Below are 20563 nucleotides of genomic sequence, written 5' to 3'. Positions count from 1 at the left end.
GGACATTATCCTGGAGGCTCGCAGACCCTCCACAAGGCAGACATACGCAGCTAAATGGAAGAGATTCCTCATTTGGAGCACATCAAAGGGTACAGATGTCACACTGGCAAACCTAGCACACATCCTAGAATACTTAGCAGAACTGTTCCACAATGGCCTGTCCTATTCTTTCATTAAGATTCATGCTTCAGCAATTTCAGCAGAGTACAATATGGATCCTCCTATCTTTTCTCACCCTCTCCTCAGACAATTTTTAAGAGAGATCAAAAATGTAAAACCTCCAAGGAGACCCCCTCTGCCTGCATGGGATCTCAATTTTGTGCTGGAAAAATTAACACTACCCCCTTTCGAAACAGCAGCATCAGCAGACTTACAGTTTTTATCTTGGAAAACTGCTTTCCTTCTGGCAATCACTTCAGCAAGAAGAGTATCCGAGTTACAGGCATTAATGGCAGTGCAGCCTTTCCTTATTTTTCACCAGGATAGAGTGTCTCTGATAACCAGTCCTACTTTCATGCCAAAGGTGGTATCCAGGGTATCCTTGAACCAAGCTATTCATTTGCCTACGTTCTTCCCTAACCCACAGAACAAGGGGGAAAGACTATTGCACAGCTTGGATGTACACAGACAACTACGCTACTATCTGGACAGAACTAAAACCAACAGAAAAACTGACCAACTTTTTGTAGCATATGCAACTGGAGTGCAAGGAAAAGCAATTTCCAAACAGACAATTTCAAAATGGATAGGAAATTGCATTCGTTTTTGCTACTCTTTTCATGGAAAGACACCTCCTGAAAATATCAGACCTCTTTCCACAAGAGCCACAGCCACCACTACAGCTTTCCTACGAGGGGTGGCTACCAAGGACATTTTAGAAGCTGCTACTTGGAGCTCCGTGCATACATTTGCCAAGCATTACAATCTACCTTTATACTCCAGATCCCGAGCAGGTTTTGCAACTGCAGTTTTACAGGGGATCTTAACTACACCATCCTTATCTTAGTACCTCCTCCCCCAGTTTGGCTATGGTATTCTACCCATATGTTATGACTGCAGATGCATCCTTGAAGGACATAGTACAGTTTTGTACCTACCATAAATGTGGATGTCCGATAGGTATGCATCTGCAGTCAGGATTACCCACCCTCCTTCCCCTCTGTGGTATTCCTAGGGTGCTTACCCCTCTTTCAGCTAACTGGGGGAATCTATTATGGTGTATTTGTTTGTATGTATATATGTATATATATGTATATATATATATATATATATATATATATATATATATATATATATTGTTTGCTGCTATTTGGAATTTTCAACTTTTCTCCAAATTTAGCCTTCCTAGAGGGCACCTGGCATCTGGGGCAAGAAACACTGAGGAAAATGGCGTCGGCTGATGCCTTTATACCCCAGAAGCTCTGACATCGGGGAAAGTGCGACATCAGCCGAGGCCAGACCCAGACTTTGGAATCCGGCCGACCGAAGGGCTGCCTGAGGCAGGACAACCCATATGTTATGACTGCAGATGCATACCTATCGGACATCTACATTTATGGTAGGTACAAAACTGTACTTTTTTTACTTCTCTTGGCCGACCTTATTCAAATAAGTACCCTTGTGGGTTTTTCTATTTTATTTACTTTTTTTAGACGTATGTCATCTAGGAAGGGAAAATGTGCCTTCCACATAAGGACACGCACAATCAGTGTTTATTTTGTTTAGGGGCAGGTAACGATTATAAGAACTGTGATATTTGTCAATCCTTTGTCCCCAAAACCCTTAGATGCAGTCTGTCGGCTCTAAATCTCTGCTTGGAGAACCAGCATCTCTGAAGTTTGGCATCCTGTATGGAGGGCAGAGTGGGCAACTCCAATGAGCCGCCAAGGAAGAAGGCTAAAAAAGTTAGGCCTGATGTCCAAGCTGCGCCTCAGGTGCCCAGTGAAATTCTAGAGGCAAATGTCAGCCCAGAATCATTCCGGACTTCGGATGTTCTACTGTTACCGCAAACTGGAATGGAAGCTGGTGCAGTGGATACCCAGAGTTCGTTCGATGAGGCCTTACAGCCATCAGCTCCTGATAGTGAGGGGGAACCACGGCTCGTGGCATCGGAGGGGCCTTCCAGTCCTTTGCCATCCACTCAAACGTCTGCATCTAGGCCTTCTACTGCCCCGATTACTTTAAAAAGGAAACAAAAAATAAACACTGGGTAATAAGCCTGCCCCAGCTTGGGAAGCATTCTCACAGTCTCTCTTCAAGGCCTTTCAGGTACTCCAGGCAGAAGAAGAAGAGTCAATCACTCCTGACTCCCCTGGACAGGATTTCTGTTTTGGGGATACTATTTACCTACTTAGACAGTATTTCAAGTGGGAAGTATCAGTTGTTTCAGACACCAAGAAAATATATTTTAAACTACTCCAGATGGAGCAACCCTCACCATCTGCTTTCCCGCCTTTACTCCCAGCATACCAGGATGCTTTCTTAGCTGCTTCCCAGAGCCCTGAGTCACAGCCTCCGGCTAACAAGAGACCAGACAGATTCTATAAGGTTTCTGAAAAAAGAGCAGTACCTTTTTAAGAATCCGCCAGCAGACCCTGCTGTTATTGTAGTCTCAGCTGACAAGTCTTCCAGGCAGGCTTCCTTCATCTTCCTTATTTCCCACTGACAAAGACAGGAAATTCATGGATAGATTGGGAAAGAAGATTTATACATCCTCTACCTTGGCCATAAGAGCACGTAATTACCAGATTCATATGGCCAAGTTTGCTCTAGAATCCTTGACTAAGGCCTCTACTTTGCCGTCAGACATTCCTGACTCTCCAACTAAGGCTCAACTGAATACCCTTCTATCCACAGTATCCCATGACAAGACATTCTGTTAAGTGCAGCTGTGATGCTGTTGAAGCTTCTTCCAAATCAGCTGCTTCTGGTTCAGTTCGTAGGAGGTTTTCATTGTTGAGACTACAACCACTGCCTTTGGATGTCTAGGCTAAATTGTTAGATGCCTCTTTAGACAATTCAGCACTCTTTGCAGCTGCCTCTTCACAGTTACTCAAATCACTGCAGGAAAAAGTGAAAGACTTACAGAATCTGAAACATTTATCGGTTTCACCTGTTCCCAGATTCCATAGGAACTATCCCCAAAAGCCTATCTTTGTCAGAAGGCAGCCTTCCCACGCCTCTGCTACCTAGTCAAGGGGATGGAAACAAACAAGGAGACAAACTGTCCCTAGATCTTCCTCCTCTTTCACACCTCCTTCATTTCGGAGGCAGCCAGACCCAGATTGAGCTCCTCCACTGTGACTCTTCCCTTACCCACCTCCACCCCTCTCTCTCTACGCCTAACCCTATTCCTACCCTCCTGGCAGAAAATAACCAGGTGGGTGCTCTCCATCATCAAGACAGGATACTTGATGACATGGTGGGCATCTCCACCATTCCACGGAGTTCCACAACCACCATCCAGTCAGCTTCTATTTCCCACTATCCTGAGCCAACTCCATTCTCAGGGCAGTATAGAACAAGTACCTGAGGAACAAGTAGCCAAGGAGTTTTACTCAAGAATGTTTTTGGTTCCAGGAAAAGATGGTCCTTGGAGACCCATACTCGACCTTTCTTACCTCAGTCTCTTCTTCAATATGCCTACCTTAAAAATGCTCACATTACATCACCACCTTCCCCTTGTTCCTAAACAAGCCTTCATGGTCTGCTTGGATCTGAAGGATGCCTGTCTACATACCCCTGTTCACCCCACTTACAGAAAATGTCTTCATTTCTCAGTGGGTTCCTCACATTTTCAATTTACTGCTTTACCCTTTGGGCCCTCCACAGCACCAACAGTATTCACCAAATGTCTTGCCTCAGTCATTGCATATTGCAGATAATTTATCATTATCTGGACGACCTTTTGATCCTACATCAAGATCCTCGCACCCTGTCTCAACACCTGGACTTGGTTTGCAGGATCCTACAGAATCTAGGCTTCACTGTAAACTGCCTAAAGTCTCAAATGACTCCCTCACAAGACCTAGTTTTCCTGTGGTACATAATATGGACAGATTTGATGTCAGTGTTTGTCCCAACACAGAAAGTGGAGTCTCTCATCCAGTTTTTCAAAACCCTACTACCACTATCATCCATCTCAGCCAGAGAATTCTGGGATTTTTGGCATCCTTGATTCCAGTGATCTCTCTAGCCAGGATGCACATGAGGAAGTTTCAGTGGGTACTGAGAAATTCTTGGAACCAAAACTCTCACTCCTTGGAAACAAGTCTTCCTCTTCCTCCATGCTTATAAAAGCAACTCAGCTGGTGGATTTCAACTATCACCCTGAATCAAAGATTCCTCCATCCGCAGAGCCTCTTTACACATTTGCATCAGACCTAGGTTGGGGGGCAGTTTTTTCACAGTACCAGAATCCAGCACAAAGTGCAGGGAAAATGGTCCATTCCAGAAAGAAAGGACCACATCAACCTAAAGGCGTTAAGGGCCCTCTTCCTGGCAATGCAGGCCTTTCAACAGATTCTTCTGCCAGGCACATTAAAGGTCATCACAGACAATATGACATGGAGGAACAAAGTCCTATCCTCTTTGCAGCATTGCTGTTCATATTTGGTCCCTGGCAACAGCACTACAGATTAATTTACAGGCAGTTTACATTCCATCAGAAGACAGTGTGATGGCAGACACCCTGAGCAGGACATTATCACCCTCCCACGAATGGATGCTTCACCGGGAGGTGTTTTTGGATCTAGTTCACAGGTGGGTTACTCCTCAAGTAGATCTGTTTGCTTCCACCCGGAACAGACAGGTACCACTCTATTGCACAAGGCTTCACCATCCTCAAGCCTGGAAATTGGACGCCTTCTCATTTTCATAGGAGGGAATGTTCCTTTATGCTTTCCTCCCATTTCCTTTGATTCACAAAGTCCTCCTGAAAATACAGGAGGACAAACCAAAAACCCTGTGGCCACTCCCTTGGCCAAGACAACATCGGTTTCCCCTTCTTTTCCTTTTAGCCTAGGGCAATCACCAGAGGTTACCCCACCGCTTCGACCTAGTCACATAAGGCAAAGGGTCTCGTATTCATCCCCACCTTGTCAACCTCAGTCTTACAGTGTGGGTGATCGAGTTCTAATCCCCTTCAGGCACCTATACTCTAAGGACGTACTCATTGTTCTGCAGGAGGGCAGGAAACCAAGTACTAGGAGAAATTATTTACTTAATTGGAAAAGATTCTCCTATTGGTGCCTTAAGAGTAAACATGACCCATTTAAAGCCTCAGTTCCAGTGGTCCTTTCCTACCTCTGTGAGTTGCTGCATTCAGGGTTGACTTATTATTCACTGAAAGTGCATCTCTCTGCTGTTTCTGCTTGCCTTCCCTTGACTCCTCCTCTGGGGTCCAGGTTAGATGTCAAGCTGTTTCTAAAAGAGGTCTTTCACTTCAGACCTCCTCAAAAGCCCATTCCCCCACCTTGGGATCTTAACTTTTTGCTGGAAAACGTACACTAGCTCCCTTTGAGCCAGCCCATTCTTCTTCTCTTAAATTCTGTACTTGGAAAACAGTTTTGTTAGTAGTTCTCAATGCCAGGAGGGTCTCAGAAATACAAGCCCTCATGGATTTACCTCCCTAGCTTGTTTTCCATAAGGATAGGTTTTCCCTTAGAACTAACCCCTCCTTCATGCCCAAGGTAGTTCATGAACTATCCCTAAACCAGACAATAAACCTGCCTGGCTTCTACCCTCAGCTTCAGAATTTCTCAGAAAGGACCTTGCATTCCTTGGATGTTCATAGGCAATTGAGGTTCTACCTAGACAAGACCAAACCCTTCAGGCAATCAAATCAACTATTTGTGTCCTTTCATCGTAGAGCCCTAGGTAAGGCTGTGTCAAAACAGACAATTTCTGGATTTCTAAGGATATTGCCTTTTGCTATTCCTTTCATGGAAAGCAATTGGGTTCATCCGTCAAGGCCCATTCCACCAGAGTTGCTTCTTTATATCTTTGCAATATCCTTTGTAAATTTTTTTGATTTTCTGGAAAATCACCACTGATTATCGTTTGTCAGTAATGTCAGACAGAGTTTCATACTAATTGTTCAGAAAATGTATGCTGATGTAAAACTTATTACTTAACTTTTTAAGTGAATTAAAGCAGTAATTAAATTTTGCCCTTTATTTTGGGGTCTTTGTAGTGGTCATACTGAATTGGAAATATTTTTGAGGCAGAGGAGTTTAATACTTGTTCCTGTTGAGTTAAATGGTCTTTTGATGAATCATTTTACCTGCAGGTTTTGAGGCAAGTGATGTGACTGTTCAAGTGGTAGTCATACTGTCCCTTGGTGTATGTTCAGCTTTTTAATTTCTTCTGTGTTTAAGGAGAAGTGTCTTATACTATAACAATAATGGGATTATTGGGTGGTTGGTACTGTTTGACCCCCACCACCACCACTACCACTATTTTAAATGGGTGCTGCGTCAGTTCAGATATCTGTACTGGTTTTACTGATTGAAGGTGGGGTAAGCACTTGGTTGTGCTGCACTTTATGCATATATGCTTGGGTAACTTGTCGCAGTTCAGTAAGAAAACATTTCTGGTTCAGCTCTGTAGTTATGCATCTGTTCACAGTACAAAGTATGCAGATTTGCGCATAATTATTTTGGATCTTCTGCTTTGATTTTTGTGATCCTCAGTGTAATTTTGAAGTTTGAGAGAGATGTTTTTCTTTGAGGTTTAGATCGATAGAGTTGTAAGCCTTCTTTGCAGTAGCAGGATTGTGGTCCATAAATGCTGATCTGGTCTGCTGGCAGTGATGGCAGGTTCAGTTTTGTTACTGGTCTGCTCTTCTGCTTGTTCGTGGTTAGAGGTGTATTACTTTACCACCGCAACTGGAACTCAGTTTAGTTAATTAGATCGATACATTTTTGGCTATTTGTAGTACAATAATGTTAAAGAATCTGATGTGATACTTAGTTAGTAGGTGTTAAACCATGGCCCCCCTTTGTTTCTGTGACTCCAACTTCTCTAAAACTACCACTGGCTGAAATTCAGCAGTGGCAGTGAAACAAACATAAAAAAACATTTTTTTTTTTTGAAGATGAGCAAGGCCCCCTGTATATATATTGACTGCATGGTTGCACAGCCATGGAGCAAAGAAAATGAATTGCAGCTGGAATGTAGGCATAAATTGTACTGGCAATGATTCCAAATGCAAATTATAATCAGGGACTGCAACTAAATCTGTTAAAGTCCTTGTCCACATGACACACACAAAATAGCGAAACCTTACTGGCCGTGGTGCACTCCAATTATATTTTACTTTCTGTGGAGAAATCTAAAATGGCATAGTCATTTTAGACTGCATCTCATAGGCCTGTTGGATTAGCCATCTGTCCTTCTGACACCTGTCTCTACCTGTATTTTATTTCACTTTGCACGTTTTGCTGAAGAATACATGACTGTGTGGCAGAGGATTCATGACTCCCCCTGGATTGATTCTCTAATGAAGACTACCCAAGTAGTTTGATTGCCTCCTAGTATTTACTTGTCTGGGGGTGCTTGAGTAAAATGTTAATGTTGTAGAAGTGTTGTTGGCATAGTTCTGAAAACTGTAGCCTAATGAAACCATATTGCAGAGGTCTTCTGGTTTAGTACTGTATGTCCTTCATTTTGTGATCTTGTGTTGTATTTGAAAGCTGTAAGTCAAGGTTTGGAAGTCTTCTGTTTGTGAAGGGGGAATGGGGATACAGTGCTGGGAAGGAACCCTCAGCCCCACCCATCCCTGGACTTTGTTTCCCAAACAAGGGAATTCTGTCAGGCAAAATGAAAATAAAGGTGTTGTGTTGATATATTGTGATGCTGTTTCTCATAATAAATGTACACTCTAAGTTTAAGTCTAGAAACCCTCCAGTAAGGAGAGGGAGAGAGTGGGATGATAAATGAAATGTTAACAAAACATTTTAAGTAACAAGGTATTACACAACAGTGCACATTCATTTTTTGTATTTTTTTTTTTTTTGTCCCTGTTGTCTACCGAATATCAGCCACCGGGAGTCGTGTCCCATTTATTCTCCATTAATGGAGAAGGCGTCAAACTGCAGGAGGCCATTATTTAGACAGCTATCAGGGATAGGGTTACCACCTGTCCCACGTTGCGAGGGACAGTCCCTCTTTAGGCAGTTGTGTCCTGCGAAAAATATCAAAAAATAGCAAATGTCCTGAGATTTCAGGACAAAAATATTTCCTAAGCTTTCTTTAATAGTTGCATAACACAGTTATTTTATGTATGAAACTTATATATGTTATGTGAAGTAGCATAAGCAATTCAAATGTTACTAGAATAAGCTTTTATTTGTGCAAAAAAGTAAAGTTATGTACAATGCACAGCCATAGGTATGTTTTGTCCTGGAAAATCTGACATTTCTACAGAACATGTCCCACTTTGGGCATTTGAAAAGGTGGCAACCCTAATCAGGGATGGTATAATATTTTGTTTTAAGTTATAATCCCTGCATGTATCTAGTGAAGCAATGGATACTAGACTAGAGGCCTGACAGCAACAGATGCTCACTAACTTTCACAAGGGATGTTCCCCTCCAGGCAGTTTTAACCCCCCCCCCCCTTCGCATACGTTAGTGTTGGTTTCTCCAGCGTCCTTCAGGAAAATCGTTGTAGCCATTGTGATCTTTCCCAAGAGGTGAGAAGACACTTCCCTTCACTTTTCTGCCTCCAGGGTCACTGCTTGAACCCTGATTGAATTGTTCACAGTTGAGGTTCTGTCCCTCTGTGTCACATACGTTGTTTCCTTATTTTAATATTGTTTGATGATTATGTATTGCTGTTTGGAAAAGCATAATGTTAAGAAAATGTTTCTAAGGTGTAGTAAAATTCACTGGTCCATGAATCATGAATTTCTTTTGTCTTTCTTTGTACGTAGGAATCAAATGAAGAAAAGTGTAGGCTTCTTAAGGAGCGGCTTGACAGTATATTTGCGATGAATGAAAGAAGATGTTGTAGATCACCAGTTTACGGTATGGACTTGGTGGAAATATGTTCCTCAATTAGTAGAAGAAAGATTCCGATGCGTGCCATTAAGAGTTCATGGAAATGGGCTGGTTTTGTAAACTGCAGAGCTGCGCAAGAACCTGAAGAAGTAGTGAGCATACAGTGTGAAACTTTAGGGCGTATGATCCTTTCTCTGGCTCAACGTGAAGAAGCATTGCAGCATACTGTTAAAAGGTAGTTCCTTCTTTGTATTTTTGCTTGTGCTGTATTCAGAATGTCTTTACTTTTCAGCAATCTGTGAAGACACCTGCAGGGCACAATGCATTCCAGAGTGTTTTGGGAGGCTGTTTTATTTCTCTTGCTTTCCCCTTATGCTCTTCTTGATTTAGCCCTCTTTTACTTTAACTATTATATCTCTCCTGAAAAGTACTGTGAGTAATGCCCTTCAAAGGTATATATTTTGTGTGTGCTAGTCGTTCTGTCTAGTTGCTTTTCCTTTTCTTTTATCTGTAGCTGACTGTTCCCGTACCACAGTATAATATAATTGGTCTGAGCCTTTCAGATTGCGGTTACATGATCTCTGCTAGGTCATTAAGACAACAGCAAGGGTAGCAGATGCTGTCTCTCTCTCTCTCTCTCTCCGTTTTGCAGGTGCTAGAAGTAGGATTTCTTAAGAGAGAAAAAAATCCTAACACTATATGTTGAAGGTGTGCAAAGCATCATCTGTAGTCTGTATAGTTTAGTCCAGCAATGGACCTTTATCAGGAGCTCACATCCTTTAATATAAAAATTGGAAAAAAAAAGCAGGAAATGATCATAAGCGTGTGTGTTTATACAAACTGGTGCTTCCTGTGCATCGTCCTTGCCCCTCACTTTAACATTTTGACACAATGATATTATAATACAGAGTAAAATATTCTTCAGAGTTTCATTTGGGGGGGGGCTAAGTTTTAAAAAATGTACTTTCAGATTGTGAAGGGATTTTTCTCGTTGCTTAACTAATGATAATTTATTTATTTATTTTTACATTTGTTTACCGGGATAGTCTGATCGGATGCAGGTCCATTTACAGCGGAGGCTCGGGGAGAAAAGCTCCATACAAGTACAATATGGTTAACATGTGTAATATAATTAACAATTAGAATCATAGGTAAAAGCAGAAAGAAGCAATGGCAACTTAGTGATGGCAACAGTCTGTTCATATTTTGCATTTTGCTATACAATTAACTTATTTAAACACATTGCCCTAAAACTATTTGTCAAGTGCCCTGTGCTACTTGTATTGTGATAGTTAATTCAGAACACTGTTTTTCCATTTTTTTGAGAAATAGTCTAAAATTTTGCAATTTGAGCTAAGTATTGAAAGAAAAGGTATTTATTGGTATGAACACCTGTTCTCTGTAATCTGTTATTTCCTGTGTTTGCTACTTGAAAAGCATTTTGCCATGAAAGTTCTTTACTTAGACTGTTTTGTTCTGGGTGTATATAAGTGGCACAACAATTGTAATAGAATCACCTCAATCATTATGTACAGTTTCAGTTCATGAGAATGGAATTTCATTTTTTTAACTAAACATAAATCAGTGTCTGTGGATATAGTAGCCCACATGGTAGGAATATGAACTCTGCTTGCAGCTGACATTTTTCTTAGAAGCAGAAATCATTAAGGGTTCCTAATCTTTTCTTTCAAGCATCTTATAAGCTTGCTGTGCAACTCATAACCATTTTCCATTTGATTAGATACTTGCATATTTTCAACCCCCTTATGTACGCCTTTCACTTTAATGCACTTATTTTTTGCAGATAACCCCCTTAGATAAGCCTTCTAACTCACTCCTTAATTTTTTACAGAGAACCCATACAATGAGTCAGAGTACCAAGAGGCAGTCCAGTCCTAGAGGATGCAGATAAATATGTATACCACCCTCCTATTTGGAGGTACTGAGGCATTTCTTTAGGGTGACTTAAAATATTTAATTGTTCTTTGGAGATCAGTAATACCTACTATAAATTATTTAAACATGGACTTGCATTTGTTCTTAGTAACAGTGGTGATATTGGTACTTGTCTTTCTTACAACGGCTTTGAATTTAAAACTGTTTTTAAGAACAATATGAATGATTCATTTCATGATGCCACAGGGCTGAAAAGAAAAAAAAGTATATTTAACCCTCCTTTACACCCAGTAGTGCACAGTTGTTTGAAAAAAAAGCATTAACATTAAATGTTTCACACTGAGCTAATCGGAGGAAGGGCACTGAGCAAACCTGGATCTGTAATATATAACATTAAGTATGCTGTTTTTTTGCTTATTTTTATGAATTATTTATAGCACTTTTATTGTCTGCTGCATACTTTTCTAGCTAGTTTCACTGTGTGTAAGGTATTAACTGGATATTGTCTACATTTTATTAAGCATCTGTTTGGGTTTTTTGTTCTGATTTCCTGCCAAGGAGTGTATCATATAACTTGTTTGCAGTTAAAAGTTTTCTCTAGAGTCTCCTTGCTCCTTTATCTGTTTAAAATTTTCATTTAAAGGCTCACTGCTGCTTTTCTGCTGTGATAGACATTTCTACAGTTTTTTTTCTACCTAAGTAGTGTGGGTATTGGTAGCATTGTCCATGTTCAGGCTTGTGTTTTGGGCCTAGTTGTTGTGGAGACTCTGTGTCTGAGCACATGTTCAAGGCCATCTTAGTTTAACCAAAGCCATACTGCATTTCAGTGAGAAGGGATTGTTTATGGTCATTGGCTGATTGGGGTTACCTGGAGTATGGCTTGGAGTAAGCACCTCATTGGTTCTTTCGAGCTTTTTTTTTAAAGTTGTTTCAGGTTTCAACTTTCTGTTACCTAAGAAGTTAACTTGTGAGCGTTTCTGCCATTTCACACTGAGTTAATTGGAGGAAGAGCACTGAGCAAACTCAGATCTGTAATATATAACATTAAGTACCCTGTTTTTTGCTTATTTTTACGAGTTATTTATAGCACTTTTATTGTCTGCTGCATACTTTTCTAGCTAGTTTCACTGTGTGTGAGGTATTAAATGGGTATTGTCTACATTTATTAAAGCATCTGTTTGGGTTTTTGTTCTGATTTCCTGCCAAGGAGTGTATCATATTGTTTCCCACTCTCCCTCCCTGTTGGTATCGTGTTCTTATACTTGGTGGCTTTGCAGTTGCACACTTCTACTGTAAATTTGATCTGGGACACTCCTCCCAATTTAGTGTCATTACCTCATTCTACCTAATCCAGGGATAACATTTGAGAAGGCCAACCCACTTAGTTTCTCCTCCTCCTTTCCCCTTTCCACTTTGCAAAAAAAAAAAAAAAAAAAGTTTTTGCTCCTCCTTTCCACTTTACAAACAAAAAATTCTCTAAGCTTGTTTCCTGCCTTTCCTGTAAGTCGTCTAGCCCAGATACAGATTTGCTGTATCCAGGACTGTTTGTAAGCTTTTGAGTCCCCAAGCCTTTCTGTGTTGGATGGAAGCCTTCTAGCTTAATTTTGTTTGTTAGAACTAGCCAGTTTTTTTTAGTTTCAGCACTCATATCTGTTTCTTTGAGCTCAGCACTTGTTCAGAACACGTTGTAAGCACTAAATAAGCTACAAGTTACTACAGCACTCAATTTTCACTTGTTTAGAGGAAAACAGTTTTTAGTACTTAATAAATAAGCACCTATCCAGGCATGTCTGAGGGTCAGCTCCCAGTGTTTTCTCCTGTCTACCTGATGAATCTGGGCATCTTGAGGCAATGCAGCAGTTGCCTCATGTACACAGACAACCCACTCCTCTTACCACCCAACACTACAACCTGTGAGAGATGCATTTATATAGCCAAACTGGAAGCAAAGCTCTCTTCATCCGAAACTGGACTAGACAGTCAGGAGGAGAAGGTAAACACTTGCACCACACCACACTCATCACATAGTCCCTCAAAACCTACACCACCAAAACACACACATACATAGATACACAAAGCACACACCTACATTCACACAGGCTCTCAATAACAATCTACCCAAGCAACCTCCACCCCCAACACAACCCAACACTCAGTGTGCCACTCAACCACAGCCCATAAGGCATAACAACATACCCAACATTCTAGTCATAGGTGACTCTATAGTCAGACACACTGATGTTCCACTCACCAGGCTAAACAAGGAGAAAGTTGCTGTCAGCTGCCTGTCGGGTGCCAGGATCCGCCACATAATGCACACCCTCAGGTCACTCCACAACAAGTACAAATATGACTCTGTCATTGTCCATGTTGTTGTGAATGACCTGCGATGTACCTCCATGGACTACATGAGACATGGAGGAACTGTCCGATTTTGTAACCCTTGCAGGTATGACCCTAGCCCTTAGTAGCATTCTGCCATCACCCAGAATTATACCACAGTACAAGGACACAATGATTGACTTCAACAATTAGCTAAGTTTCTGGTGTCATTCTAAGGGAATCCAGTATCTGTCTGCCTGGGATGACATGATCGACAAACCACAATGCTTTGCGAGAGATGGCCTGCACCTGTCGCCCTTGGCTTTCCGGATACTGACTAAGGCTCTTGCCACCCCAATAGTGCCTTTTTTTGGCAAGGTTCAAATGACAAATTCACCACCATAATGGGTACAAGCAAGCAAAATCTGGGGGTAATGCTATTTAGTGCTAGAAGGTTAAAACTCAAAATGCACTCACTCGAAGCACTCCTTAAAATGGGGAACATCGACATCTGTGCAGTGAAAGAGACCTGGTTCAAGGCTCCAGAGAGCACCCCTGCATAACCAGGCTATAATTCATACCACACCTTTCGGCCACCTAACCTGGACCAGAACATTAAAGGCGGAGGAGTGTCCATACTCATTAAGGATATCCACACCTCCAGGCTAGTTGCTCAGCATAATTCATGTGAGATTATCCAAGTGCAACTAACTCTGGGCAAGACTGCAATCCAAATTCTAGCTTGCTACAGATCCCCCACCATGTCCCAGGATTCCCACTCCTCATTTTTGATACACTGGAAAATATTAGGGTGCAACCTAACACCCTAATAATGGGCGATATCAACTACCCCACCATTAACTGGGAAAACTACTCATGTACCAGCTGTTGTGGTCAATGTTTTCTGGAATTCATAAATTCCAACACCTTGGATCAACTTATCCACACCCCCACCAGGGGCAGCAATGTTTTAGACCTGGTCATTACCAACATGGGCAACCAGTGTTCCACACCAGAGGTCAGTTCCTCGTTGGTCAGATCCAACCACAAACGGATCACCCTAGACATCCACATCCCACCCCCACCTTCCATTAGGGAAACCACCTTAAAACATTTCTCCAAAGCCAACTTCATGCTTCTTAAGACAGAAGTGGAAAACTTCATGACACCCATGCTGACGAACAGTAGAGGTACGACTGCTGAATCCTACACAAATGCACTTTATAAGCACTTACACAAGTGTATGGATCGTGCAATCCCTAACCAAACCAAGATGCTATCCTCCAAAAAAATGAATCCAATCTGGTGGTCCCCTGCCATAAACAAACTCGACAACAGAAGAAAGAAACTATTGCAAAAAAGAGTAAAATCCCCTGATGGGAGGAACTCCCCTGGTCAGCATCAGTAAGAAGCTGAGATCCCTTATAAAATCCTCCAAAGCTAGTTACGAAAACAAAATCGCCACTGATTTTAAAGACAACAACAAAGCATTCTCTAGCTATGTCAAAAATCTCGATGGCAACACTCAGATCTGCTCTGAGTTGCAGCACAATGGCACTAAATATACAGAACCAACTGATATTGCCAACATCCTGGCAGATAGGCTCAGTGCTAACTTTACCCCCCCCCCCCCCCCCTCATCCCCTAAAGGGCCCATCTCTATACCGGAAGAATGCAAAGTTCCTGTAATCGCAGCCGCACAGGTAAAAAAAACACTCTCCAAAGCCAAGAGCACAGCATCCATGGGACCTGACAACATCCCAGGTTGCGTTCTACACGAACTGCAGAACAAATTGGCAGCCCAAGTATGTACTATGTTCAATCATAGCCTGACCTCAGACTTTGTGCCCACTGAATGGCACATAGCAATGGTTATCCCATTCCACAGAGGGGTAGCCACCACGAACCCCGGGAAATGCTGCCCCATTAGCCTGATGAGCCTGGTCTGCAAGGCTATGGAACATATCGTTATGGAACTTATAAACAATGACAGTGGTAATCTCCAAACTCTGGACCCTACCCAGTTTGGGTTTGTGAAAGGCAGATCATGTCTCCTAAACCTGATAGACTTCTTTGAAGCAGTCACCAAAGCTGTAGATGAGGGTAAGGTGGTTCACACAGCCTATCTAGATCTCGCCAAGGCTTTTGACACCATCCCCCACTCTGGAATTATACATATACTCACTAACCTAGGTATGAATCCCTATGTCACAAGATGGGTTGCCAACTGGCTCACTGACAGAACCCACACTGTGAACGTAGGAGACACCAAATCCAACTTCAGACCAGTGACAAGTGGAGTACCACAGGGTTCAGTCCTGGGTCCTCTCCTGCTTGGTATCTACTTCTCTGAAGTACAGGCTAACACAGAAGGTCTTTGGCTAATGAAGTTCTCAGATGATTGCAAACTAGGAGCCATAATCAAAACTCCTAATGATGTGGACATCCTACAAAAGGGCCTCACTGAGACAGATGCCTGGTGTCAAAGCCATGGCCTCAAGCTCAGTGCCAAAATGTGCATTGTCATCCCTTTTGGTAAAAACTCTATACCCATGAACTACCACATAGGCGGTAGTCGTGATAAGTGACCTTGGGACACAGGTGGACAGTAGTCTCTACTTTGATAATCACATTGCCACAGTAGTCCGGAAATCTTTCTACGTGGCACACCTCATCACAAAAGGTTTCTCATCCAGGAAAAAAAGAGGTCATTAGACACATTATAGAATTATTAGACACATTATAGAATACAATGCCCCTTTTGGTATATACCTCACAAGACCTCTACAACAACTGGAAAGGCGTAGAAATACCTCACAAAGATTATTACCGGCCTCAAACAGATGCCCTACCCAGACTGTCTCAAAAAACTCCAGCTTTACTCCGTCGCATATCGCCTGCTCAGGGGCGATTTCTGCCTAACATACAAAGCTATGTCAAACCCAGAGCTGTTGGACATGCTCCACTTAAAAAAATCCCAATCCCTTTGAGCTACACGCTCTAGGGACCTAAACCTTATCACCACAATAAACAGAACATGCTGGAGGGATAGATTCCTGTCCCAGAGACTTCCCATACTTTGGAACAAACTACCTATTTATATCAAACAAAGCTCCTCATTAGCACTTTTCAAGAAAAATCTTGATGATTGGATGGGAGATGGGAAATTCACCCCGGGGATCACTTCTGTGGCTCTGCTCAACAGGGGCACAGGAAAATAATTTTCTTGGGTGGCAAAAGCCAGGGTACCATTTGGCTAGGCTTGTATAGGCCCTAGGGCCAATAGCCTAGTACCTACCTATGAACCTTTGAAGAACCATGATACATAAGATAATGGGATATTTCAGTGCAATTACTGAACACATTTTACTTCAGAATCTCATGGCTGATAAAAAAAAAAAATCAGATTGAGACCGGACAAAGGTGATCACTTGTAATACATCAAAATGTATTTTGTTGCAAAAAGAGTTTATTTATGATGTGGTTTTAATTAATGAAGTTAATTTAGTTTATAAGAAATTGAAGTTGATAATTTATGACCTATGTATGCAAGAGCAACTAACTGCTGAAGTCTATGGGTTTCTTTAAAATTGACAAGCCAGACCTGTTCATCATCATCATCATCATCATCAGCAGCAGCAGCAACAACAACCCCCTTTTTCCCATTTTCTGTATGGGGATTGGGGTGTCATGTCAGCTTTTGCCATCTCTCTCTGTTCAATGCCACTCTCCCTTTGACATTCAGTCCTGACTGTCGCAGGTGTTTTTTCACGCAATCCATCCACCTCTTTGCTGGGCACCCTCGTTTTCTCTTTCCTTCTTACTATCTGTCCCAAGTCGTCCTCATCAGATTGTCTTCTGCTTTTCTGCACATGTGCCCAAACCATCACAATCTGTTCCCTGTGACATTTTCTGCAATTGGAGCTACTTGGGCTTCTGCTCTTATGTCCTCATTTCTTCATCTGTCCCATAGTTTGCATTCTGCCACTTGTTTCTGGCACTTCATCTCCATCATGTCTAGTTTCCTCAGCTGCTCTGCCTTCACCGTTCAAATTTCTGTACCATACGGTAGCATTGGTCACACTGTTGTTTTCCACTCCTTACTTTTTAGCTTCTTTGGCATTCATCTGTCATATACTACATCCGACACCTTGTGCCAGTTGTTGCAACCCCTCTGATTCTAGCTTTGACCTCCTTATTCAAACTTCCCTTCTCCTCAAGTACCCTCCCCAGATATTTGAAGCTGTTAACCTGCTCCACTATTTTTCCTTGTATGTCAGTTTTCAGCCTCTTCTGATTTCTCTGGTTTGCTGCCATTACAACTTTCTTATCTGTACTCATTTTCATCCTATGTGCCTTCAGTTTTGTATTTTGTTCCACTATCCTTTGCTGAAATTCTGACTCAGAGTCTGCCTGTAATGCCAGGTCATCTTCATACAACAGCTTTATTGATCTGTCTCCGACCTGTTTTCTAATGTAGTCCATCACTAGTATGAACAGCAGTGGGCTCAGATCTGAACCCTGATGCATACCCACTTCGACTGGGAAACCCCACTGTGAGACTGAATACTGTTCATGCATAAGTCATTGGGTGCTTGTACATAACTTTTTCTATTTCTACCAGTGTTTGAGACTTGATACCACCACAAGACTGCCCATATCAGCTTTTGTAGGACGTTTTTCCCTCCAAGTCTAGGAATGCCCATTTAGACTCTATCCTGATCTCTAGCTTCTTAACTGTCTGACTCACTGCAAACATTGGGTCAGTTGTGCTGCATCCTGATCTGAATCTGAACTGCTCATCTCCCATCTTACTTTCAGCTACTTTCCATAGTCATTTCTTAGTCACCCTCTCTTGAACTTTGATGCAATGTAACAGGAGTTTGATACTTCTCCCACAGTTGTAAATGTTTCCTTTGTTTGTGAACACTGGTGGTAGTATGCTTATTCTCTAGTCATCTGGGATACTCCTTTCTCTCCACTCTACTGCGAGTACCCTTAGCAGCCATTTCTCCCCTGTCTCACCCAAACTTTATATCATATCTGCTGTAACCTCATATGAGCCTGCTGCTTTCCCCAACTTCACTTTCCTTAGTGCTGTTCTTACTACTTCTATGATGGGCTATATATATTGATACCTTTTCAATATGTTACATTCCCACATGATGAAATATTTGAGTTTTTTTGGCTATCCTGAATAGTATGTTTATGGATAACATTGTATTAATAGTTGCTGTTGTAGATCCTTTTAGTGCCATTCCACATGATATAAGTTAGGTATGCTTTAATGAAATGTTATTTCTGTGGTGATTTTTTTTTCTAACATTTTCTGAATTTAATATTTTAAATTGATTTATAGAATCCATTAAAAAAGTTATATATTTGATGGAGAGGAAATTTCAAGGGTAGCAATGGGGGGCAGCTTGTGCTTCAGTTTTTGTCAATGTAACGTTATGTGGCATTGGGAATAATTTATTGAAATTACGATGAGTTTTAGTTTTTTATGCAAGATTTTTAGATGCTGTGACAGTGCCAGCCCAGCTATCTGGAATTTTGTAAATAATAGTGTCAGTTGTGAATATTAATATGATTCATATGCTTGTCTTACAAATGTAAGAGAACTATATGTTATATGTATGTTAAACTTCTGGTGCAGAAGTGTGTGTTGGACAGGGTTTGTACAGTACTGAGCTTCAAGGATGTGTCCACAGTGTACCCTGCTGGAAAAAAACAGAAATGTATATAAACTATATACCTGTGCAAATGTATGTTTTAATAGTAGAAAGGAGACAGGATGTCTAGAACTAGGGTGGCTTCTGCATTGTTTTGTAAGCATTTTTATTATGTTATGACTTCCAAGTTCTGCAAACTTCTGTGCAATGTTAAAATTCTGTTATCTGTTTAGCCTGGGAACTGAAGGTGACAGTGATGTCATCCAAGCTAACCCACCAGTCATGTTTATTATTAATTTAAGAACTCTCTCAAGAGACAGACTGAGCATTTTGTATCTTGTCTTGGACCTAGAAACATCCACTCAGCACTTCTGCCTGCGTGTTGTCTGTAATTAAGACTTGGGGCATAGTATCTCTTAGATATAGATAGGAATATTGTAAAGATTATTTTAGATGTTTTCTGTATTTATTTGCGACTGTCCTGCAATGTTGTTTTAAAATATTTCCTGTGATTTTGAACTCTGTAGTTACTGTGTTGTTTGAGTATTGTTTGGTTGTTTTATTATTTATTATTAAATATTTTTAAACCTATCTTTCTGGCTGATATTTGTGAGACACATTTAAGCTCTTAAAGTACTTGCATATGTATTTGGTGACACTGTACAGGCCACCCCTAAATAGCTTTGCTCTTGGTCAGATTACCATTTGGATTAATAGTAACATTACACAGTAGGATTGGTCACCTTTTGCAAGGGCCTTATAGTAGTGATAAGTAGGGTGGCTGGTGGCAGCTGATACTACCTTGGTGTCTGTCCAGAAGGGGACATAGCTAGTAAGTCTGTGCCAGCTTTTCCCAGGTATGTGTGTGGGTGTTTGTATATCAACCAGATCTCAAAAGTGTGCGTGTGCGTGTGTGTGTGTGTGTGTGTGTGTGTGTGTGTGTGTGTGTGTGTGTGTGTGTGTGTCAGCTACTTGGGCAGGGACACAAAGCACTGGTTAGACAGAGAGGGTGCTGCTGGTCTTAGCTTGGCCCCTCGGCTGAGATCTTAACCCTGTAGTTGTGCCGGGGGGGGGGGGGCTTATTGGGGATCTGGAGAAAGAGGTAGAAACCAGCCCCTGACTGACTGTACTCTGTGGGCTCTTAAAGGAAATTGCACTTTACTGTGTGTGTGTACTTGTCATCCTCCCATTGTGTATGTCCCTCGCTGTTGCCATTTGTGAGGATTGAGGCTCCTTGATTACTGGGCCAGTGCAGGGGCATCACAGATGCTGAGTTATTTTATAGAATAATTCGAAAGCATATTAAATTTTTTAGCTATATTAATTTTACTAAAAAAAAAATTTAAATTTACATGTGAATATTCTAGAAACTGGATGCACAATTCAGATATCCTTGTTGGTATAGAAGCAGATGATAGAATATTTACTGCAACTGTATGTAGAAAGGCTACATATTCCAATAGTTATTTACATTTTAGGAGCTGTCATCCATGCCACGAGAAAAGGAGCTTGTTTACGGGTACATGGTATCTACTGAGACAGTGTTTATGGAAGAAATTAATTTAGTGATTTTTTTTCAAAGGGACTACCTGCTGGATTTATTAAGTGAATTGCAAGGAGAAATGTGCTGTAAATGAAGTGAAGGGTATATGTGATGTCCTTCTATTCAAT

General features: G+C 41.4%; 1 protein-coding gene across 3 annotated transcripts in view; it reads left to right on the top strand.

Moving 5' to 3' along the window:
- Positions 1 to 20563, top strand: part of EP400 (E1A binding protein p400) — a 3509270-nt gene that overhangs the window by 1804902 nt on the left and 1683805 nt on the right. For all 3 annotated transcript variants that reach the window (XM_044065578.1, XM_044065569.1, XM_044065563.1), the window contains one exon: positions 8936 to 9237. In XM_044065578.1, the coding sequence (XP_043921513.1) occupies positions 8936 to 9237 (302 nt within the window). The remainder of the gene's footprint in view (positions 1 to 8935; positions 9238 to 20563) is intronic.

Source organism: Protopterus annectens, chromosome 1.part0 (genome assembly GCF_019279795.1).
Source record: "Protopterus annectens isolate FY-2018-M chromosome 1.part0, PAN1.0, whole genome shotgun sequence".
NCBI lineage: Eukaryota > Metazoa > Chordata > Ceratodontiformes > Protopteridae > Protopterus > Protopterus annectens.
The sequence above is the reverse complement of the archived record's forward strand: the minus strand, read 5'-3'. Positions and strand labels throughout refer to the sequence as shown.